At 27.2% G+C, this 25,618-nt stretch overlaps 1 protein-coding gene across 9 annotated transcripts in view; it reads right to left on the reverse strand.

Moving 5' to 3' along the window:
• The window catches only part of LOC145268194 (kinesin light chain), a 418,880-nt gene that overhangs the window by 141,943 nt on the left and 251,319 nt on the right, over window positions 1-25,618 (reverse strand). For all 9 annotated transcript variants that reach the window (XM_080123445.1, XM_080123439.1, XM_080123443.1 and 6 more), the window contains one exon: window positions 21,232-21,319. In XM_080123445.1, the coding sequence (XP_079979571.1) occupies window positions 21,232-21,319 (88 nt within the window). The remainder of the gene's footprint in view (window positions 1-21,231; window positions 21,320-25,618) is intronic.

Consider the following 25,618-nt stretch of genomic DNA (forward strand, 5'->3'; position numbering starts at 1 on the left):
AATCGATTTTCTAAGTGTCCATTTTCTACCTAAATGGCTAACTTGTTAGTAGTTTCACATTTATTCTGTTCAAAAACGAGACTACAGACCGCATAATATTTTCAAAAAATATTTATACTTATTTACTGTTGTTTTTAAAAGGGCAAAATCGATTTTTCTACCTACTAAGTTGTAGGCGAAAAACGAAACTATACATTTATTTAAAAAAAATACTTTAGTTTTAATACTTTATGTGTTATTACAAAACAAAAATAAAAGAAAGAAAACACATATTATCAAAGAAAGCAATTATTTTATTTAGAACAATTCCTGTGTTATTATTAAACAAGAAAACATAAAATATGGTCCTTATGTATTTTTGGTATTGCGCTTAAATAATGTTATTTCGAAAGCCATTCTTAGCATGGGAGGGGAAGGTACCGTTTAAAAGTCATTTCAGGGACACTTCTGCTGTATGCAGGCGGTAGGTTTTGTTAGAAAGTAATAACTCCAATTTCTCCTTGGGTCAAATAACGCAACAAATAAGTAATGAACAAGATTTTTTTTCCGAACAGAAAAATATGTGAAAACCAAATCATTTATTGTGTAAAATGTATCAATATATAATTGTAAAAGTATTTATTTAAAACTCTACATAAGAAAATATAATTTTAATAAAACAGTTTTGTAATAAAAACAATATTGGATCTTTATGCAGTAAAATAGCTTCTTTTTGTTTTTTTTTTTCGAACAAATAAATAATTTAAATGAAACATTTTTGAATTAAAGCAACATTGAAGGGTTAACAACAAATTAATAATTTAAACATTTTTTGACCGAGAAGGGCCACCTGACGATAGTTTAGCGAAACGCACCAAGAAAAGATGGCTGCCATCCGCATACTGCAACAACTGCCTTTTGTTGTTTCGTGAACACAAAAAGTGTTAAAACTAAATCAATTTTTCTAAATAAAATGTTTTATTATTTGATAATACAAGTGTTTTCTTTTTTTTTTTTTGTTTGTTTCGTAATAACACAAGAAATGTTAAAAATCAAAGTAATATTTTTTATAAATATATGGTTTTGTTTTTCATTTTTCCCGTTCAGTTTCATTACATAATCAACCATATCCACTTCCAGTAGCTTGATTTTTTCCGAGCAGTGATCTTGGACATTATCTGAAGTATATAATTTTTTTTTTTTTTTTTTTTTTTAGGAGGGGGTCGTTTAAAACTGTATCTTCCTCAGTATTTTCTGTTTTATTTTTGCGCAATTATTGAGACTCCTAAGACATAATCCTCTTATGTTGGACATTTTTTGTTCAAAAGTAACACTCAACATTACTTCTTTTTTGTTTTTTAACTAAATAAACACTTTAAAATAAGTTGAGCTACTCAAAATTACAAAGCAAGGTAGAAAATGAACACTTAAAAAAATCAATTTAATTTTTTTAAACAACAGTAAACAAGTAAAAATATTTAAAAAATATTATGGGGGATATAGTCTCTTTTAAAAACAATTTTCTTTTGGACGGTGGGGCTCTTTTTAAAACTAAATCTCCTTCAGTATTTTCTTTAATTCTCTATTTTTTAGCAATTATCAAAACCCCTAAGATGTGATACCTTAATTTCGAACATTATTTCTCATTCTCACGTAACACTTGATGCTATTTTTTTTTTTTTTTACTGAATAAACGCTTCAATATAAATTAAACCACTAATACTTAGTCAGCTAGGTAGAAAATTCGATTATTACCTTTTAAAAACAACAGTAAATAAGTATAAATATTTTTAAAAAATATTATGTGCTTTTTATTTTTGAACAGAATAAGCGCTTTAAAATAAGTGAAACCACTAACTAGTTAGCCAGTTAGGTAGAAAACAGACACTTCGAAAATCGATTTTATTTTTTTTAAAAAACAAGTAAAAATATTTTTTTAAAAACATTATGGGGTGGGGGGTATAGTCTCTTAAAAACAATATCTCCTTCAAGAGTGGTGATAAAATGTGTTTACAATCGATCTTTATTCAATAAGGGACCAGTTTTCCTACCTAGCAAAAAAATGCGAGTTTTCTGGGGACGAGTTTTCCTGAATTCGGAAAACCCATACCCAAAAACGAATTTAGGAAAACTCGTCCCGGGAAAACTCGTCCCGGGAAAACTCGTCTCCGGAAAACTCGTCTCCGGAAAACTCATCCCCTTTCGCTAGGTAGGAAAACTGGTCCCGTATTGAATAAATATCGATTTTATGATCGTTCTTGAAGGAGATATTGCTTTTTAAAATAGACTATAGTCCCCCAGCTAATATTTAAAAAAAAAATATTTTTATTTGTTTAATGTTTTTTTTTTTTTTAAATAAAATCGATTGCCCGTTTTCTACCTAACTGGCTAAGTTCTTAGTGGTTTCACTTCTTTTAAAGCGTTTATTATGTTCATACAAAGTTAATTACAATTTTTTTGTTTCTTATTTTAACAATGTTTTTTGGAGTCATAAAACAATAATAAAAAAACAAAACAAAAAAATTAAAAACTGGGAGCGTTACTTTTTTGTTTTGGTTTTTTAATTATGATAGTTTTTGTTGTTATGTTTTTGTTTTCTCTCATACCAAATGCACTCATGCGTTATTTAAAATTATAATTTTATCAATTATCAACATTTATTGTCGTCCTGTCAAATTTTGCAAAAATTAACTAATAAATTAAAAGCGAAATATTTTTTTGGCGCGAGAGATGCCATGTGCTAACAATCTCTCGTTAACTCATCTTTAATTTTTTTTAATTTTTACTTCAAAATTCTAAAATCAATCATTCAGAGAAAAAGTAATCACTAAATAAATTTATTAATAAATTTTATTGAAAATCCGCTATCGTTTATCAAGAATCTTTTTAATTTCATTTTTTGTTGGTTGTTTTTCGGAGGGAGATATAGTTTTACCCCCCCCCCCCTCTCTAAATAATATTTTAAAAAATATTAAAATTTAGGTTCGTATTACTGTACACATAGATTCGAAAAAGTAGTTAAAAAAACAAATATATAACAAATGAATGTTATCAAAGGCAAGATAAGTTGGGTTACCCGATAAGTTACTTTTCTACCAAACTGGATATAATTCTCGTGTTTTTATTCAATTTAACATGTTTATTCAGCTCGAAAAACATGCAGTGTTTACCGATGTATTGGAAAATTCAAAATGGCGGCCGACTCTCTCTTAAACACGGTAAGTTCGGGAAAAGGTGTTATAAATAATAAACTAGACAAAATACTGTTAAAAAACAACCGAATATATGTCAACTTATGTCACAGTAACATATATTGAGCGAGTTTCTAACAGTATTTTGTCTAGTTTATTATTTATAATACCTTTTCAATATATGTTACCGTGACATAACTTGACATATATTCGGTGGTTTTTTAATAGTATTTTGTCTAGTTTATTATTTATAACACCTTTTCCCGAACTTACCGTGTTAAAGAGAGAGTCGGCCGCCATTTTGAATTTTCCAATACATCGGTAAACACTGTATGCTTTTTGAGCTGAATAAACATGTTTAATTAAATAAAAACACGAAAATTATATCCAGTTTGGTAGAAAAGTAATTTATCTTGCCTTTGATAACATTTATTTGTTATATATTTGTTTTTTGACAACTTTTTCGAATCTATGTGTACAGTAATACAAACCCGAACTAGAAATAATGTCCGGTATATCACATCTTAGGGGTCTTGATAATCGCTAAAAAATAGAAAATTAAAGAAATTACTGAGGGAGATTTGGTTTTAAAAAGAAAATAATAAATTTTAATATTTTTTAAAATATAATTTAGAGAGAGGGAGAGAGAGTGGGGGGGGGGTTAAAACTATATCTCCCTCCGAAAAACAACCAACAAAAAATGAAATTAAAAAGATTCTTCATAAATGATAGCGGGATTTTCAAGAAAATTGATTAATAAATTTATTTAGTGATTACTTTTTCTCTTAATGATTGATTTTAGAATTTTGAAGTAAAAATTTTAAAAAATTTAAAATTAGTTAACGAGAGATTGTTAGCACATGGCATCTCTCGCACCAAAAAAATATTTCGTTTTTAATTTATTAGTTAATTTTTGCAAAATTTGACAGGACGACAATAAATGTTGATAATTGATAAAATTATAATTTTAAATAACGCATGAGTGCATTTGGTATGACAGAAAACAAAAACATGACAACAAAAAACTATCATAATTAAAAAACAAAACCAAAAGCGTAACGAAGAATCGAATCGCTCCCTGTTTTTTAATTTTTGGGTTTTGTGTTTTTTTATGACTCCAAAAAACATCGTTAAAATAAGAACAAAAAAAAAATTGTAATTAACTTTGTATGAACATAATAAACGCTTTAAAATTAAGTAAAGTAATCACTAAATAAATTTATTAATCAATTTTATTGAAAACTCCGCTATCGTTTATCAAGAATCTTTTTAATTTCATTTTTTGTTGGTTGTTTTTCCAAGGGAGATATACCCCCCCTCTCTAAATTATATTTCAAAAAATATAAAAATTTTGGTTTGTATTACTGTACACATAGATTCGAAAAATAATAAACTAGACAAAATACTGTTAGAAATTCGCTCAATATATATTACCGTGACATAGGTTGACATATATTCGGTGTTTTTTTTAATAGTATTTTGTCTAGTTTATTATTTATAACACCTATTCCCGAACTTACTGTGTTTAAGAGAGAGTCGGCCGCTATTTTGAATTGTCCAATGCATCGGTAAACACTGTATGTTTTTCGAGCTGAATAAACATGTTACATTGAATAAAAACACGAAAAATATATCCAATTTGGTAGGAAAGTAACTTATCTTGCCTTTGATAACATTTATTTGTTATATATTTGTTTTTTGACAATTTTTTCAAATCTATGTGTACAGTAATACAAACCCAAATCGATTTTACCCTTTTATAACAACAGTAAATAAGTAAATTCTTTGTATATTAATATAAAAAAATATGCGGTCTCGTTTATGAACATAATAAACGCTTTAAAATAAGTGAAACCACTAAGAACTTAGCCAGTTAGGTAGAAAACGGACACTTAGAAAATGGATTTTATTTAAAAAAAAAAAAAAAACATCAAACAAGTAAAAAAAATTTTTTTTTTAATATTATGGGGGGGGGGCCTATAGACTATTTTAAAAAAACAATTTCTCCTTCAAGAACGATCATAAAATGTGTTTTCAATCGATATTTATTCAATAAGGGACCAGTTTTCCTACCTAGCGAAAGGGGACGAGTTTTCCGGAGACGAGTTTTCCGGAGACGAGTTTTCCGGAGACGAGTTTTCCCGGGACGAGTTTTCCGGACCCCCTCTAAATTATATTTAAAAAAATATTAAAATTTATTATTTTCTTTTTAAAACCAAATCTCCCTCAGTAATTTCTTTAATTTTCTATTTTTTAGCGATTATCAAGACCCCCTAAGCATTATTTCTCGTTCTCCCGTAACACTCGACCGACATGTTTTTTGTTTGTTTTCTGTTTTTTTTTCTTTACCAAATAAACGATTCCAAATAAATTAAATAAACAACATAGTCGGCGAGGTAGAAAAATCGATTTTACCCTTTTATAAACAACAGTAAATTCTTTTTATATTGATATAAAAAAAAATATGCGGTTTCGTTTATGAACATACGCTTTTATTAAAAACACAAAGAAAACATTAAACAAGTAAAAATATTTTTAAAAAATATTATGGGGGGGGGCTATAGTTTATTTTAAAAAACAATATCTCCTTCAAGAACGATCATAAAATGTGTTTTCAATCGATATTTATTCAATACGGGACCAGTTTTCCTACCTAGCGAAAGGGGACGAGTTTTCCGGAGACGAGTTTTCCGGAGACGAGTTTTCCCGGGACGAGTTTTCCCGGGACGAGTTTTCCCGGCACCTTTTAAAATAGCCCCCACATAACATTTAAAAAAAATATTTGTTTAATGTTTTGTTTTTTTTTAAAATAAAATCGATTTTCTAAGTGTCCGTTTTCTACCTAACTGGCTAAGTTCTTAGTGGTTTCACTTATTTTAAAGCGTTTATTATGTTCATACAAAGTTAATTACAAATTTTTTTGTTCTTATTTTAACAATGTTTTTTGGAGTCATAAAAACAATACAAACAAAACAAAAAAATTAAAAAACAGGGAGCGATTCGATTCTTCGTTACTTTTTTTGTTTTGGTTTTTTCATTATGATAGTTTTTGTGTTGTTGTTATGTTTTTGTTTTCTCTCATACCAAATGCACTCATGCGTTATTTAAAATTATAGTTTTATCAATTATCAACATTTATTGTCGTCCTGTCAAATTTTGCAAAAATTAACTAATAAATTAAAAGCGAAATATTTTTTTGGCGCGAGAGATGCCATGTGCTAACAATCTCTGTTAACTAATTTTTAATTTTTACTTCAAAATTCTAAAATCAATCATTAAGAGAAAAAGTAATCACTAAATAAATTTATTAATCAATTTTATTGAAAACTCCGCTATCGTTTATCAAGAATCTTTTTAATTTCATTTTTTGTTGGTTGTTTTTCGGGAGATATAGTTTTTACCCCCGCCCCTCTCTCAAAATTATAATTTAGAAAATATTAAAATTTACTATTTTCTTTTTAAAACCAAATCTCCCTTAGTAATTTCTTTAATTTTCTATTTTTTAGCGATTATCAAGACCCCTAAGATGTGATATACCGGACATTATTTCTCGTTCTCACGTAACACTTTTGTTTGTTTTCGGTGTTTTTTTTTCTTTACCGAATAAACGATTCCAAATAAATTAAAGAACTGTAAATAAGTAAATTCTTTTTTATATTAATATTAAAAAAAAAATATGCGGTCACGTTTATGAACATAATAAACGCTTTAAAATAAGTGAAACCACTAAGAACTTAGCCAGTTAGGTAGAAAACAGACACTTAGAAAATCAATTTTATTTAAAAACAAAAAAAACATTAAACAAGTAAAAATATTTAGGGGGTGGGGGGCTATAGTCTATTTTAAAAAACAATATCTCCTTCAAGAACGATCATAAAATGTGTTTTCAATCGATATTTATTCAGTAAGGGACCAGTTTTCCTACCTACCGAAAGGGGACGAGTTTTCCGGGGTCAAGTTTCCCGGGACGAGTTTTCCTAAATTCATATATAGTACTTGGAAAACTGGCACCCAGAAAACGAATTTAGGAAAACTTGTTCCGGAAAACTCTACCCCTTTTGCTAGGTAGGAAAACTAGTCCCTTATTGAATAAATATCGATTGAAAACACATTTTATGACCGTTCTTGAAGATATTGTCTTTAAAAGAGAATAGACATTCAATAATATTTTTTTTTAATATTTTTACTTGTTTACTCTTGTTTAAAAAAAATTAAATTAATTTTTCTAAGTTTTCGTTTTCTACCTGGCTTTGAAAGTTTTTGGTCTTTCAACTTATTTTAAAGAGTTTATTTAGTTTTAAAAAAAAAAGAAGTAATATCGAGTATTACTTATGAACAAAAAATGTCCGACATAAGAGGATCACATTTTAGGAGGATAATTGCTCAAAAATAGAAGATTAAAAAAAATATTAAAGTAGATATAGTTTCAAGGTGCCTGGGAAAACTCGTCTCCGGAAAATTTGAACCCGGAAAACTCGTCCCCTTTTGCTAGGTAGGAAAACTGGTCCCTTATTGAATAAATATCGATTGAAAACATTTTATGATAGTTCTTGAAGGAGATATTGTTTTTTAAAATAGACTATAACCCCCCCCATAATATTTTTTAAAAATATTTTTACTTGTTTAATGTTTTTTTTTTTATTTTAAATAAAATCGATTTTCTAAGTGTCCATTTTCTACCTAACTGGCTAAGTTCTTAGTGGTTTCACTTATTTTAAAGCGTTTATTATGTTCATACAAAGTTAATTACACATTTTTTTTGTTCTTATTTTAACAATGTTTTTTGGAGTCATAAAAACAATAATAAAAAACAAAACAAAAAAATTAAAAAACAGGGAGCGATTTTATTCTTCGTTACTTTTTTGTTTTGGTTTTTAATTATGATGGGTTTTTTTTGTTGTTATGTTTTTGTTTTCTCTCATACCAAATGCATTCATGCGTTATTTAAAATTATAATTTTATCAATTATCAACATTTATTGTCGTCTTGTCAAATTTTGCAAAAATTAACTAATAAATTTAAAACGAAATATTTTTTTGGCGCGAGAGATACCATGTGCTAACAATCTCTCGTTAACTCATTTTTAATTTTTTTAATTTTTACTTCAAAATTCTAAAATCAATCATTAAGAGAGAAAGTAATCACTAAATAAATTTATTAATCAATTTTATTGAAAACTCTGCTATCGTTTATCAAGAATCTTTTTAATTTCATTTTTTGTTGGTTGCTTTTCGAAGGGAGATATAGGTTTTATCCCCCCCCCTCTCTCTCTAAATTATATTTTTAAAAATATTAAAATTTATTATTTTCTTTATAAAACCAAATCTCCCTCAGTAATTTCTTTAATTTTCTATTTTTTAGCGATTATCAAGACCCCCTAAGCATTATTTCTCGTTCTCCCGTAACACTCGACCGACATGTTTCTTGTTTCTTTACCAAATAAACGATTCCAAATAAATTAAATAAACAACATAGTCGGCGAGGTAGAAAAATCGATTTTACCCTTTTATAAACAATAGTATATAAGTAAATTCTTTTTATATTAATATAAAAAAAAAATATGCGGTCTTGTTTATGAACATAATAAAAACTTTTATTAAAAACACAAAAAAAACATTAAACAAGTAAAAATATTTTTAAAAAATATTATGGGGGGGGGGGCTACAGTTTATTTTAAAAAACAATATCTCCTTCAAGAACGATCATAAAATGTGTTTTCAATCGAGTTTTTTTCAATAAGGGACCAGTTTTCCTACCTAGCGAAAGGGGACGAGTTTTCCGGAGACGAGTTTTCCGGAGACGAGTTTTCCGGAGACGAGTTTTCCGGAGACGAGTTTTCCGGAGACGAGTTTTCCGGAGACGAGTTTTCCCGGCACCTTTTTATAGTTGTACTTATTTATTTGTGTTTTAAAAAGGATAAAATCGATTATTCACCCAATATATGTCATGGTAACATATATTGCATCGAGACTCCTAAGACGTGATCCTCTCGAATTTAGGAAAACTCGTCTCGGAAAAACTCGACCCGGAAACTCGTCCCCTTTCGCTAGGTAGGAAAACTGGTCTCTTGTTGAATAAATATCGATTAAGAAACACATTTTATGATCGTTCTTGAAGGAGATATTGTTTTTTAAAATAGACTATAACCCCCCCCCCCATAATATTTGTTAAAAATATTTTTACTTGTTTAATGTTTTTTTTGTTTTTTTTAAATAAAATCGATTTTCTAAGTGTCGGTTTTCTACCTAACTGGCTAAGTTCTTAGTGGTTTCACTTATTTTAAAGCGTTTATTATGTTCATACAAAGTTAATTACAATTTTTTTTTTTGTTCTTATTTTAACGATGTTTTTTGGAGTCATAAAAACAATAATAAAAAACAAAACCAAAAAATTAAAAAACAGGGAGCGATTAGATTTTTCGTTACTTTTTTGTTTTGGTTTTTTAATTATGATTGGTTTTTGTTATGTTTTTGTTTTCTCTCATACCAAATGCACTCATGCGTTATTTAAAATTATGATTTTATCAATTATCAACATTTATTGTCGTCCTGTCAAATTTTGCAAAAATTAACTAATAAATTAAAAACGAAATATTTTTTTGGCGCGAGAAATGCCAAGAGAAAAAGTAATCACTAAATAAATTTATTAATCAATTTTATTATCACCCTCAGTAATTTCTTTAATTTTCTATTTTTTAGCAATTATCAAGACCGCTAAGATGTGATCTACCGGACATTATTTCTCGTTCTCACGTAACACTCGACTTGTTTTCTGTGTTTATTTTTCTTTACCGAATAAAGATTCCAAATAAATTAAACAACATAGTCGGCGAGGTAGAAAAATCGATTTTACCCTTTTATAAACAACAGTAGATAAGTAAATTCTTTTTATATTAATATATATATATAAAAAAAAAATGCGGTCTCGTTTATGAACATAATAAACACTTTAAAATAAGTGAAACCACTAAGAACTTAACCAGTTAGGTAGAAAACGGACACTTAGAAAATCGATTTTATTTAAAAAAACAAAAACATTCAACAAGTAAAATATTTTTAAAAAATATGGGGGCTATAGTCTATTTTAAAAAAACAATATCTCCTTCAAGAACGATCATAAAATGTGTTTTCAATCGATAATTATTCAATAAGGGACCAGTTTTCCTACCTAGCGAAAGGGGACGAGTTTTCCGGGGTCGAGTATTCCGGGCACCGATCCTCTCATGTCTGACATGGTGCCCGGAAAACTTGTCCCAGGAAAACTCGTCTCCGAAAAACGCATACTTGGCTAAGTTCTAAGTGTTTCACTTATTTTAAAGCGTTTATGTTCATAAACGAGACCGCATTTTTTTTTATATTAATATAAAAAGAATTTACTGTTGTTTATAACAGAGTAAAATCGATTTTTCTACCTCGCCGACTATGTTGTTTGTTGTTTAATTTATTTGGAATCGTTTATTTGGTAAAGAAAAAAAACACAGAAAACATACAAAAAACATGTCAAGTGTTACGTGAGAACGAGAAATAATGTCCGGTATATCACATCCGAGGGATCTTGATAATCGCTAAAAAATAGAAAATTAAGAAATTACTGAGGGAGATTTGGCTTTAAAAAGAAAATAATAAATTTTAATATTTTTTAAAATATAATTTAGAGAGAGAGGGGGGTGTAAAAACTATATCTCCCTCCGAAAAACAACCAACAAAAAATGAAATTAAAAAGATTCTTGATAAACGATAGCGGAGTTTTCAATAAAATTGATTAATAAATTTATTTAGTGATTACTTTTTCTCTTAATGATTGATTTTAGGATTTTGAAGTAAAAATTAAAAATGAGTTAACGAGAAATTGTTAGCACATGGCATCTCTCGCGCCAAAAAAATATTTCGGTTTTAATTTATTAGTTAATTTTAGCAAAACTTGACAGGACGACAATAAATGTTGATAATTGATAAAATTATAATTTTAAATAATGCAAAGTGCATTTGGTATGAGAGAAAACGAAAACATAACAAAAAAAACTATCATAATTAAAAAGGGTTTGTATTACTGTACACAGATTCGAAAAAGTTGTCAAAAAACAAATATATAACAAATAAACGTTATCAAAGCAAAGATAAGTTACTTTTCTACCAAACTGGATATATTTTTTGTGTTTTTATTCAATGTAACGTTTATTCAGCTCGAAAAACATGCAGTGTTTACCGATGGCGGCGATGTATTGGAAAATTCAAAATGGCGCCCGATTCTCTCTTAAACACGGTAAGTTCTGGAAAAGGTGTTATAAATAATAAACTAGACAAAATACTGTTAGAAATTCGCTCAATATATGTCACCATGACATAAGTTGACATATATTCGGTGTTTTTTTTTAAATAGTATTTTGTCTAGTTTATTATTTATAACACCTTTTCCCAAACTTACCATGTTAAAGAGAGAATCGGGCGCCATTTTTAATTTTCCAATACATTGGTAAACACTGCATGTTTTTCGAGCTGAATAAACATGTTACATTGAATAAAAACACAAAAAATATATCCAGTTTGGTAGAAAAGTAACTTATCTTGCCTTTCAAAACATTCATTTGTTATATATTTGTTTTTTGACAACTTTTTCGAATCTATGTGTACGGTAATACAAACCCTATTGTTTTTATGACTCCAAAAAACAAAAAAAATTTGTAATTAACTTTGTATGAACATAATAAACGCTTTAAAATAAGTGAAACCACTAAGAACTTAGCCAGTTAGGTAGAAAACGGACACTTAGAAAATCAATTTTATTTAAAAAAAAACAAAAAAAACATAAAACAAGTAAAAATATTTAGGGGGTGGGGGGCTATAGTCTATTTTAAAAACCAATATCTCCTTCAAGAACAATCATAAAATGTGTTTTCAATCGATATTTATTCAATAAGGGACCAGTTTTCCTACCTAGCGAAGGGGGACAAGTTTTCCGGGGTCGAGTTTTCCCGAGACGAGTTTTCCAGGCACTCTTTTAAACGATACCCTCCCCTCGCCTGGCTTTCGAAATAATGTTATTTCAGCGCGGTACCAAAATTACATAAGACCGTGTTTTCTTTTTTTGTTGTTTTGTATAACACAAGAATTATTTAAGCTGAATTAATTCTTCTAAATAAAATAATTGCTTTCTTTGATAATATGTTTTCTTTCTTTATTTTTGTTTCGTAATGACAGCAAAAAGTGTTAAAACTACAGTATTTTTTTTAATAAATATTTGGTTTCGTTTTTCGATGATCAAGTTTGGTTTCGTTTTTTCCATGATCATTTTTTTCATGATATTTGGTTTCGTTTTTTCCATGATCAAGTTTATTTTTTTTAAGCAAGAGTTAAAAATATTTTTTAAAAATATTATGGGGGTGCATAATCTCTTTTAAAAATAATATCTCCAAGAACGGTAACAAAATGTGTTTTCAATCGATATTTATTCAATAAGGGACCAGTTTTCCTACCTACCTGGGGATTTTTCCAGGTACGAGTTTTCAGTTTTCCGGGCACCGATCCTCTTTTGTCAAACATATTTTGTTCATAAGTAATACTCGACATTACTTTTTTTTAACTAAATAAACTTTTTAAAATAAGTTGAAAGACCAACAACTTTCACAGCTAGGTAGAAAACGAAAACTTAGAAAAATTAATTTTTCTTAAACAACAGTAAACAAGTAAAAATATTTTTAAAAAATATCATGGGATGTGTATTTTCTTTTAAAGATGATATCTTCTTCAAGAACGGTCATAAAATGTGTTTTTAATCGATATTTATTCAATAAGGGACCAGTTTTCCTACCTAGTAAAAGGGGACGAGTTTTCTGGAGTCGAGTTTTCCTGATATGAGTTTTCCAGGGACGAGTTTTCATAAATTCGTCAGACATATTTTGTTCAAAAGTAACGCTCAGCATTATTTGTTTTTCTTTTGTTTTTTTTAACTAAATAAATTCTAAAATAAGTTGAACCACTAAAAACTTACAAAGCTGAATTTAGGTAAAAATGGCACCAATAAAAATGGCACGTAATGGATAAATAAGAAAAAAATTACAAAACGAGAAAATATAGATGAATATCTAAGTTATTAACAACAAATAAATAATTTAAATGATTTTTGATCGAGAAGCGTCATCTGCCGATAGTTTAGTGAAATGCAATAAAAAAGATGGCCGCCGTCCACATACTGCGGAAGTGCTTTTTTATTATTTCGTGAACACAATAGGTGTTAAAACTAATTTAATTTTTCTAAATAAAATATTTGTTTTATTTTTTTGATAATATGAGAAGTGATTTCCTTTTTTGGTTTGCTTTGTAATAACACAAGAAGTGTTAAAACTAAAGTATTTTTTTGATAAATATATGGTTTCGTTTATCGTGTCTTGACTCCGTGACTGTTCCATTCGATTGCATTACATAATCAGTCATATCCACTTCCGGTAGCTTGATTTTTTTCTGAGCACTGATCTTGGACATTGTCTAAAAATATTTTTTTGGAGTATTAAAAAATAAACAATGTTAAACAAAACAAAAGTGAGGGCTGAATTTTTTGTTTGGAATTGACCAGTTTATGTTTTTTTTTTTAATTTGATTAAAAGATTTTGTTTTTTTTTTACTCATATCATATGCACACACTGATTGTTCAAAATTATTCTTACATCAATTTTCAACATTTAAACAGACTTTTCCTAAACTTCGGTTAGGATTATTTATGGGTTACTTTACAGTTAGGGTTTGAAAGAACAGTTTGGTTCAAATTCTGTAGAAGTAGTTTTTTTTTTTTTTGTAGTAGTAGTCAATAACAAAAATTTATTTAATGACAAGAAATATAAGAATAATAGTCAATTTTACCAGGTGTAGCATCAGAACAGATACTACACTTTGTTATTCTTGAGTTTAACAGAAAAAATTTTAAAATTGGCTGGGGAGTAGGGGGTGGGGAGACCCTCTTTTTAAAACGAGCACTGTTCTGAAATCTAGTAAACAAGTAAAAATATTTTTTTTTAAATATTATGGGATATGTATTCTCTTTTAAAAATATATTTCCTTCAAGAACGGTCAAAAAATGTTTTTTCAATCAATATTTATTCAATAATGGACCAGTTTCGAATTTAGGAAAACTCGTCTCCGGAAAACTCGTCCCCTTTCGCTAGGTAGGAAAACTGGTCCCTAATTGAATAAATATCGATTGAAAACACATTTTATGATCGTTCTTGAAGGAGATATTGTTTTTTAAAATAAACTATAGCCCCCCCCCATAATATTTTTAAAAAAATATTTTAACTTGTTTAATGTTTTTTTGTTGTTGTTTTTTTTTTTTTTTTAAATAAAATCGATTTTCTAAGTGTCCGTTTTCTACCTAACTGGCTAAGTTCTTAGTGGTTTAACTTATTTTAAAGCGTTTATTATGTTCATACAAAGTTAATTACAATTTTTTTTTGTTCTTATTTTAACGATGTTTTTTGGAGTCATAAAAACAATAAAAAAAACAAAACCCAAAAATTAAAAAACAGGGAGCGATTCGATTCTTCGTTACGCTTTTGGTTTTGTTTTTTAATTATGATAGTTTTTTGTTATGTTTTTGTTTTCTGTCATACCAAATGCACTCATGCGTTATTTAAAATTATGATTTTATCAATTATCAACATTTATTGTCGTCCTGTCAAATTTTGCAAAAATTAACTAACAAATTAAAAGCGAAATATTTTTTTGGCGCGAGAGATGCCATGTGCTAAGAATCTCTCGTTAACTCATTTTTAATTTTTTTAATTTTTACTTCAAAATTCTAAAATCAATCATTAAGAGAGAAAGTAATCACTAAATAAATTTATTAATCAATTTTATTGAAAACTCCGCTATCGTTTATCAAGAATCTTTTTAATTTCATTTTTTGTTGGTTGCTTTTCAAAGGGAGATATAGGTTTTATGCCCCCCTCTCTCTCTCTCTAAATTATATTTTTAAAAATATTAAAATTTCTTATTTTCTTTTTAAAACCAAATCTCCCTCAGTAATTTCTTTAATTTTCTATTTTTTAGCGATTATCATGACCCCCATAGATGTGATATACCGGGCATTATTTCTCGTTCTCCCGTAACACTCGACTGACATGTTTTTTGTTTGTTTTCTGTTTTTTTTTTCTTTACCAAATAAACGATTCCAAATAAATTAAATAAACAACATAGTCGGCGAGGTAGAAAAATCGATTTTACCCTTTTATAAACAACAGTATATAAGTAAATTCTTTTTATATTAATATAAAAAAATATGCGGTCTCGTTTATGAACATAATAAACGCTTTTATTAAAAACACAAAAAAAACATTAAACGAGTAAAAATATTTTTTTAAAAATATTATAGTTTATTTTAAAAAACAATATCTCTTTCAAGAACGATCATAAAATGTGTTTTCAATCGATATTTATTCAATAAGGGACCAGTTTTCCTACCTAGCGAAAGGGGACGAGTTTTCCGGAGACGAGTTTTCCCGGCACCCCAGTTTCCCTACCCGGGGCGAGTTTTCCTAAATTCACATTTGGTATGAGTAAAAAAAAAAATGATTATCGAATTAAAAGACAAAAAACAAAACAAAACAAAAAAAATGCCAGAAAATTCCAGAGAGAAATCCACCCCACCATCTTTTTTATTTTTATTTTTTATGTTTAATACTCCAAAAATTATTGTTATAAATAAAACGTAATGTCTTAGCACTAGAAATATAAATTACATAAAAAAATAAAAAGCGAAACATTTTTTGATGGATGAACATCTCTTGTAGAAACATTTTTTTAAATTTTTACTCCAAAATTGTTAAATTATTAAGAAAAAAGTAATCAATAAAGAAATAAAGAAATATTTTATCCATTTTATCAAAAACTCTACTCCTGTTATTCAAGAATCTTTTTAATTTCATTTTTTTTTGTTTTGTTTCTAAGTCCTTAAAAAAGTTTCACCTTCCTAAATTATATTTAAAAATATTAAAACTTATTTTTGGCACTTCTGCATTACACAGACGGTGCCATTGTTGGGGGTGATAACTCCCATTTCTTAGTCAAATAACACAGCAAATAAATAACAAACAAGATTTTTTTCCGAACACAAAAATGTTTGAAAACCAAAACATTCATTGTATAAAAATGTATCAATATATAATTGCAGAAACATTTATTGAAAAGTCACCATAAGAAAATATAATTTTAATAAAAATAATTTTGAATTAAAGCAACATTAGATATGTTTCCTGAAACATTTTTTGAATTAAAATAAAACCGAACCTTTTTTTGTGAGCAATTTACTAATTTAAATAAAACATTTTTGAAATTAAAGTAAAATTGCCATTAATAAAATAAAGTTTTAATTTCTTGTGACATCTGTTTAAGTGTCAAGAAAGTTATATATATTATAGCTTTAATTTTTAAATTAATACACTATTTGAATGGAAGGAAATGAATGAACCTGGTTGACTTATTGTCACTTTTGAGCAGGTTGTTCTTTGATTGAAAAGCGCCACCTGGTGACAGTTTAGTGAAACATACCAAATAAATAACACCATCCATGTAATGCAGAAGTGCCTTACCTTCTTTTTTTTTTGGGGGGGGGCTCTTTTTAAAACTATATTCCCTTAGTATTTTCTTTAATTTTCTATTTTTGGTTATCCAAAGATAACTCATGTCAGACATTTTTTTTGTTCTGACATAACACTCTGCACTACTTGTTTTTTATCTGAATAAATACCTTAAATTAAATCACTAAAAACTTAGCCAACTAGGTAAAAAATGAACACTTGGAAAAATCAATTCTATTTTTTTAAAACAGTAAACAAATAAAAATATTTTTAAAAGTATAGGATGTGTAGTTTCTTTTTTTAAAAAAAAATATCTCCTTCAGGAACAACCATCAAATGCATTTTCAGTCAATATGTATTCAACTCCTACCTAGCAAAAATGGATGGCTTTCCATAGATGAGTCTTCCTAAATTCAATATTGAACATGAAAGTTGCTTTCATGACTACATCTAAGATTTAACTAAAGCATTTACAGGTCATCCAAATTCTATATTGTTGGATGGCAAACTAATACTCAACTAAATTCTAAAATAGATCCTGCAAAGGTTTTGATACCCAGAAAATTCAGGAACTATGGAATAAATACTGATTGATAATATATTTTGTGACCATTCTTGAAGTCTACGCTTCCTTTCCCTATGCTTTAATTAGAAGCTAAACTTTGAGGATCACATCTTGGAAGTCTCGATAATCGCTCAAAAATAGAAAATTAAAGAAAATACTGAGATAGACATAGTTTTAAAAAGAGCCCCCTCCCTTCCAAAAAAAAAAAACAACTAAATTTTAATATTTTTTTTTAATATAATTTAGGGAGGGGAAGAGCTTTTTAAAAACTATATTTCTCTTAAAAACAAATCAACAAACACGAAAAAAAATAAAATTAATAAGATTGTTGAAAAACGGAGTACAGATTTTGATAAAGTTGATAAATAAATTTATTTATTCCGTTTTTTTCTTAATGGTTTAACAATTTTGAAGTAAAAAAAAATAAAATAAAATGATTATATGAAAGATTTTCAACACACATCCTCTCTCCCACCAAAAAATGTTTTGCTTTTTATTTTAAATTAATTACAATTTTTATATTTCTTTATGTTAACAATCTTTTTGGGGGTATTAAAAAAATAATTAAAAGAAAAAAAAAAACAGGGGAAGAGTTCAATTTTTATCTTGAATTTTCTGTTTGTCTTTATTTTTTAATTCGATTAATTTTTTTATGGTAATTTTTTACATTAGGTTCACGTCCAACATTTTTCTTTAAAATAATAACTTTTAAATTTTTAATATAATAATATTTTAATAATAAATTTTTCGCTTATGCTGAATAAGAAAGTCTCATTTAAATTCTGCAGAGACAAGTAGTTTTCAAGATATAAAGACTAGTATTATATACTATCATTCACTGGCGACCATGTTTGTATGCACACAATAAACAAATCTACTCCTCGGTGACCGACACTGCCACCTATCGGAAACAAATTCACTTTTTATTTTCGTAACCGATAAAATAAGTAATGTGCAAGTGTGTAAAACAAAACAATGACTTTTTTCATTTCCTTGAGTGATTTCATGTTAAGAACGGCTTTCAGAATAGACACCTCCAAACCCTCCCCATGTTAAGGAAGGCTTGCAGATAAATACCACACTTTTTGGGGGGAGAGGGATATTTGTCCCAAATTTAATTGTGATATTTGTTATGAACATATCCGAAAACCTATAAATTTTGACATTTGGAATGTGAACAGTAAATTGGTACGTGTACAAACATGGTGGCCAGTGAATTACAGGTTTTTATATCTCAAAAACTGCTCGTCTCTGCAAAATTTAAATGAGATTTTTTTATTCAGCATAAACGAAAGACGAAAACCTGTAAAAGTCGTCATTTTAAAGAAAATTGTAAAAATTTACCCTTTTTTTTAAACTAATACCAAATGCACAAACTCATTGTTAAAAAAAAAACTCCCGTTATCAAAGAATTTTAAAGAAATTTAATTCCAGTTTTTTGTTGTTTGTTTTATTTTTTAGGGAGATATAGTTTTTAAAAAGCTCTCCTCCTTCCTAAATTATATTAAAAAAAATTAAAATTTATTGTCTTTTGGGAAGAGAAGCTCTTTTTTAAATTATATCTACCTTAGTATTTTCTTTAATTTTCTATTTTTGAGTGATTATTGAGATGTGATCCTCTCGTGTCAGCAATTGATGTAACACTTGATACTACTTGTTTTTTTTTTCTAACTGAATAAACGCTTTAAAATAAGTTAAACCATTAAAAACTTACAAAGCTAGATAAAAAAACGAACACTGAGAAAAATCAATTTTGTCTTTTTTAAAGCACCAGTAAACAAGTAAAAATATTTTCTAAAATATTATGGAGTGTGTATTCTCTTTTAAAAACAATATATCCTTCAACAAGTCATAAAATGCATTTTCAATTGATATTTATTTAATAATGGACCAGTTTTCCTACCTAGCAAAAATGGATGAGTTTTCCATGGATGAGTTTGCCATGGATGAGCTTTCCGTGGCCGAATTTTCCGTTGCCGAGTTTTCCGTGGATGAGTCTTCCTAAATTCAAGTAAGCTATCTTATATAAATTTTGTCCATCTGTTGGTCGCAATTTTAAACATAATAGATGGCAGAATTTACCTCATTTTGAAATAGCATAGATTTTAACTACTTTTAGAAATGGAACATATTGCATTAATAATAAATACTAAATTCCCAACAAATAAAACAGATGTCACGGGCAGAGATCAAAACTGAAACCTTGAGACATTTAGTCTGAGATTCTACTAATGAAGTTATTGAAATTTTCTTCTAAATAGATCTTAAAACAACATCATAAAAACACTTATAGCTTTCGTATGATATCATAGACTTAAGATTTACGTCATGTTTTAAAACATGAATTTAAGCATAAGTGATAATAAAAATTGGTAAACATTATCAATAGGACTAGGAATTATTTTAATAGTCCAAAACAATGCACTTTTCTTTAATTATGCATCATATGTAGATCTTTTACAATTATATAATCCTGCCAGCCAAGCAAATATATGCAACTGGAGGAAGTTCAATTGTTTTTATATTCATTATAGAAAGAAAGGTTAAAAATGAATACTTAGCACAGTTATACCGAACTTTTAAAAATCACTTTTGCAAAGATTGGTCGAAAGTTGGATATTTGAGTGAAATGAAAAATTCTTATGTTTAGGGAAAATATTTTTAGTTTCACACTTGCATTTTTTTTTAGTTTCAATGAATAAAATAAGCATCAATAAAAGATTATTGTATTAAATGCAAAAGAAAAGATTAAAAGAAAATGATTAGAATAGTAAATATTTGTTGATAGAAAAATGTAATTAATATAGTGTAATAATGAAAGTGCTGATCACATCAAGAAAAACATTTTTGTTATATCATTTTCAAAAGTTAAAACAGCAGTATTTTTAAATGAATAAAATACTTTATTTAAAAATCTTAAATTATTATATAAAACAATATTTTCAAAGGGTTTCCTTCAAAAAAAAAAAAAAAAAAAAAAAAATGAAAGTCTTCTTTGAAAAAGACGCATTTTTAAATAAATGATTTTATTCATTAAAAAAATTCAAATTAAATAGCATTACTTGGTATTCTAACTTGGCAATGTATTTTAGTTAAAAATGTGTATATTAATTTGTACAATTAAAATATTTATTAGAAATAAATATGAATGTTAACAGGTGCAAGACAATACATAAGCAGTGAAAGAATAAAAATTTACAAACAATATTTTAATAGAAATTAAAATTTGGAAATAATTTACCATAAATCGAATCTGTCCCTTGGAAATGAAATTTGAATTTCATCATTTGAAATAAAACAGTTTTATTTATTTTGTTATTTTATCATGCATAAATAGTTATTTGGGATATTTTTACTGTCTGATGAGATATCGATGCAATCTCATACTGAAATAAAAAAGAATGAAAACACTTCAGAAGTTTAAAACTATGCAGGTCAGTGGAAAAGTAAATTTTATTACAAGTGATAAGAGTTATTTGGGCTTTTTTTTCTCCAATTCCTGCTCTGTAATCATACTACATGATTACATAAATTTTTTATTGTTATTTTTAAATAAAAGATTTCCAATGCTATTCAGAAATTATATGCATTTCAAAATTTTTATTATCTATACTATAATCTTTTTTCTTATCTATAATTTTTATTATCTATATTATAATCTTTTTTCACTTATTTATATATCAAAACGTAATTTGATATGAAAGTGATAATTTTTATGTATATATTTTTTTTAAACATTTTACAGTTCAATTTACAAAACTTATAGTAGAAAGCTACATATTATCCATACCCTTTTATACACATTTTTTTAAACCAAAGAAAAAAGAAAAACACACAAGACAAACATAGAAAAGATTTGCCCAAGAAAAAGCTGTTACCCAAAATAGCCATGCATAAAAAGAAACTATTTAGCTACACATATTTTGACTCACAGCTGGATGATCAGGTCCTAATGTTTTCTCTCTGATGCCTAGGGCATCATTCAGTAGATTGGCAGCTTCCTTATATTTGCCTTGGTCTCTGAAAACAAATTTGGGAAATTTTTTTTTTAAACAACTATCACAATTCATATCTTCCCTTCGATGATTTCACAAGCAGGTCTCAGCATAATTGCATAAAAAAACAAAAAACAAAAAAAAAACAACAATCTAAGTTTTATTAAATGATGTAGAATATTATTTTCAACCATATATGAAAAGATAATGGTTAAGTTTCTATTTGAAAATTAGTAATCATTATATAAATATCCAAGATATATTGGAAGATGGAGTAAGTATAGATTAAGCTATACTCAGTATGTTTTGGGATTAATTTACTTATGTATATTGCAATAATAAAATGTAATTGCAACACTTCACTGCAGTTTCATGGTTTTATTGGGAATCCAAAATTTTTCAATTGATGCCAGTCACAAATTGATAGCATGTAAAGTGTTAAAGTTAAATACATTTTATTATAGTTTAGGATGGCCAATCTTTTATTAGTTCAAAATCTACTGTTGTTCTATTCCAATTTTAAGATGTTTGTTTCCTTAAAGCTACACACGAAAGTATCTGTTAGGTGTACTCAGGTTTCATCGATTTGGAACGTACCTACATAAAATTTTATGTAGATATTTTCAGTATTTACTTCGACAGTGCTCAAAATTTAAGTAAATCTAGGTAGTAAGCCTGACAGATCCTCATGAGGATGAAACAGACAATTCTGTGTAGTTTAATTGCCATAAATATTTTGAAAACTTTTACATTCATCAAAACAAATATTATACATATATATTTTATGGAATTTTATCTATTTTTTAATATAAAAGAATTAAAAATAATAGGACCAATTTCTGTAAAAAATAGTTTTTTATGCAAAATTTTTCTTTTTTCTTTTTTTAGATTGAAATTTGAACTTTGATAAATAAACATATTTTCCTTGCATATTATAATTGAAATTGCCAATAAATGGGAAAATTCCATGTAAAAGGTCTCCTATATTAAAGTAAAGCAGTTTAACTGAGGCTTGCTTGAGAATTATACCAAAAACAAAGTGACAACATTTTTAATAAAAAGTTAGAATTTTAAGATAAAATTTTTCCGTGCATTTTAAAAATATGAAGGTATAATATGCTTAAAAATAGGAATACATTAAAAATAATACAAAGACAAAAATAATTATATTTTAATATTGCAAAAAAAAAAAAAAAAAAAAAAAAAAAAAATGAAAAAAAATAAACATTAAATTAGGTTTCACCGAAAGGAACATCTTTCCATAAGATAATTACATTTGCAAAAAAAAAATAGAAAAATAGTGTTTATTTAAAGATATCAATAAACAAAAACAGAAGAGAACTATTTACTAAGAACTAAATGGATAGAAAAACTGATCCAGAATATCTTAGCAACCGACCTGGATTCAGAATCGGAATTCAAATTCGGAAGTTGCCCAGCACCTAGGCAGTCAGAAAATGGGGAATCCAGGAGATCCCCAGGCCCTCTTTTTGAAGTCCTGTAAGGTAAAACACCATTTCGGAAGAGGGCTCAGGTGCCAAGTCAAAAGAAAAATTCTTTTGCTATGCTTTTGTGACAATATATATATATATATATATATATATATATATATATAAACTGAAAACTCATTTAATACAAGTAAAAGCTAAGAAAGAAACGAAATATAACTAGAGTGCTGATTAAAAAAAATCTTTTAATTCAAATTAAGAAAAAAAGCCTTAAATAAAAAAGAAGCAAGCAAATAAAAAGATTAAAGCTTCTATAAAAACTAAATAAATAATTAAAAAATCTTAAAAGATAATTTAAATCAAATATTTTCTAAAAAATATGAAAATATATTTGCAAGTTAAAAACTAAAATATTGTTGAGCTATAAAAGAAATAATGTTTATTTTTTTTATTACAATATGCAAGGAAAATCTAAATGATATCTAAAAGATATTATCTAATATATGTAGCCTATGTTACTTTGAATAAATAAGCCTATTACTGATCAATAAACTATGTTACTTATATATAGAGACGGTAAGGATAAAAGTGAATCATGGGCATTTAAATGCTTTTAATTGCATTTGATGTTGATCATCTGTCATCAAAACTCACAGAAATATCTTCACATCCAAGTGCTTTTGAGACTCGAGTGCAGAATAAAGATATTTTGTTGCTTCTTCTATGTTTCCCAAATCTCTGCAAATAGCTTTTATGTTAAAATAAAAAATACCTGAAGAATAATTTTCAAGGAGACTGGGATGATTATCATATTGGAGAAGTCAAAAATACTCATAGCAAAAATGGTGGCAAAAATAAAATAAAGCAGGATTGTTTTTTAAATTTTTAATAGAATGCACAAAGTTCATTAACAGATAAAATATTTTTAAACAATTTTTGGGTTGAATAGCTGAAGAAAATGGATATTTAAAGTTAGAAGAAAAGCAAAATAGCCGTGCTGCAACAGTTTATAAGAAAATAAAAACATACAAGTAAAAAAAAAAATTTTAATATGTTGGTTCATTATATCTATAAAAATATATCATATTTCAGATTTATCATTTACTTTTATCGTAATAATACTATAAAACAGCTATTTTCATTTAAGATTAATGAATTTTAATAACCAACACATTAAAAGAGATAAACAATGAAATTTGAAAATATAAACCAATTGCTTATATTTGAAATTGACAATTTAAATCAAAATATAAACAGATAAACATGTCTTATATGTAGTTATTGGAGCGTTTAAGTTGTAAAGATAATTAAAGTGATAATAATAGCAATAAGTTATAATGTATACAGTAGTTGGGTTAAAATTTTCTGTATTGCTTGCAGGTACAACATGGGTTGAATATTTTTTTAAAAAGCAGTAATAAAAATTATAATATATATATGAAACAAACTATGATGAACCAAAAGGAAGCAATATTGCCATGATAGATATATAAGAAATATACTATAATCTAATGTTCTCATCCAACACCAATGACCCCAAAATGCAAGGATACAAACATTGATTAGTACCAAAGAAATAGTTGTAAAAGGTCTAAGAGAATGGAGAGCACCAGCCAGACCTACACTAGAAAGGCATGGAGAATACTAGAATCCTAACCCATAGGAAGTAATGGCTATTATCAATGACTACTCATGCTGCTGTGATAGTGTAAAGTGATTTGCTACAATGATCACAACAAGGAAACAGTACTGGAAATCTGGAGAGATTTGTCAGACTCCAAAGAAGACCAGCTGTTCATTATAACATTGCAAATTATTTCCATATTAATACAATCTTCAGGTGGACAACTTAAAAGGAACCCGGTTTTTAAAAAACAAAACAAAATGCACACAGTGAGAGAATTTATATTCAAGTTCTTTCCTTAAAGCTTTTTTCCTATGAAAACAAACATGTATATCCTTTAGTGCTAGAATTGAGTTAAGTTTGAGAAATAAAAATCTGCTCTAATTAGTTGTTATAACTGAACAAGTTTATATAGCAAATTATGTAGATGTTCTACATTTACTAAGAACACCAGTACTAACAACCATAAAATAAAGAAATTTATTTTTAGTTATGCAAAATGGCAGGTTATGAATTGTAAACACACTGCAGTCTATGAAATCTGTATTGTATTTACAAATCTTTACATCCAATATTTTTAATTAAAAACTTAATTAGAAATTCTGCTTTACCTGTATTGAAATCATCATCTAGTGAATATAAATTCATAACTGCAGTTTAATAGAAATAATTTCAGAGGACACAACTAATAAACAAATAGAAAGAATTGGACACTTAGTATTATTTTTTTAAATAATTTTTACTTGCATCTCTGACCATTAAAATTACAACTGTTAAAAAGGGGAGAATGATTTGCATTTAATACACGATCACACACCTTTTTAATTAGACAATAGAAACTGGAAATATTTGATTTAAAAAAATAATCACTTAAGAAAATTTACTTTTGTCTACTGGTACTGTTAGAATACCATTGGGGATTGGCAATGATTGTAGCAGGGTCATTTTAGTTTAATGCATAGAAGTGGAAGCTACCTTTGACTTTTGTGAAATTTTAAATATAAGATTTAACGTAAATAAGTATTCCCAAATTTTAAGTTTCTTTAAAGTATTTTAAAACAGTTTAAGAGGTCATGGATGCAATTTCATATTTGAAAATTAAGATATTTCAGATTTTTATTAAATTGCATGAGATACAAATTAACAGAATTTTTCTGAATCTCAATTTCATATTATGACCTTAAATCTTTAAATTCTAAATATTTTCACAAATTAAAATCAGAATGATGCTGAAAAGGTTTAAAGATAAGAT

Source organism: Euprymna scolopes, chromosome 43, assembly GCF_053919585.1.
Source record: "Euprymna scolopes isolate OS-2025 chromosome 43, ASM5391958v1, whole genome shotgun sequence".
Taxonomy (NCBI): domain Eukaryota; kingdom Metazoa; phylum Mollusca; class Cephalopoda; order Sepiida; family Sepiolidae; genus Euprymna; species Euprymna scolopes.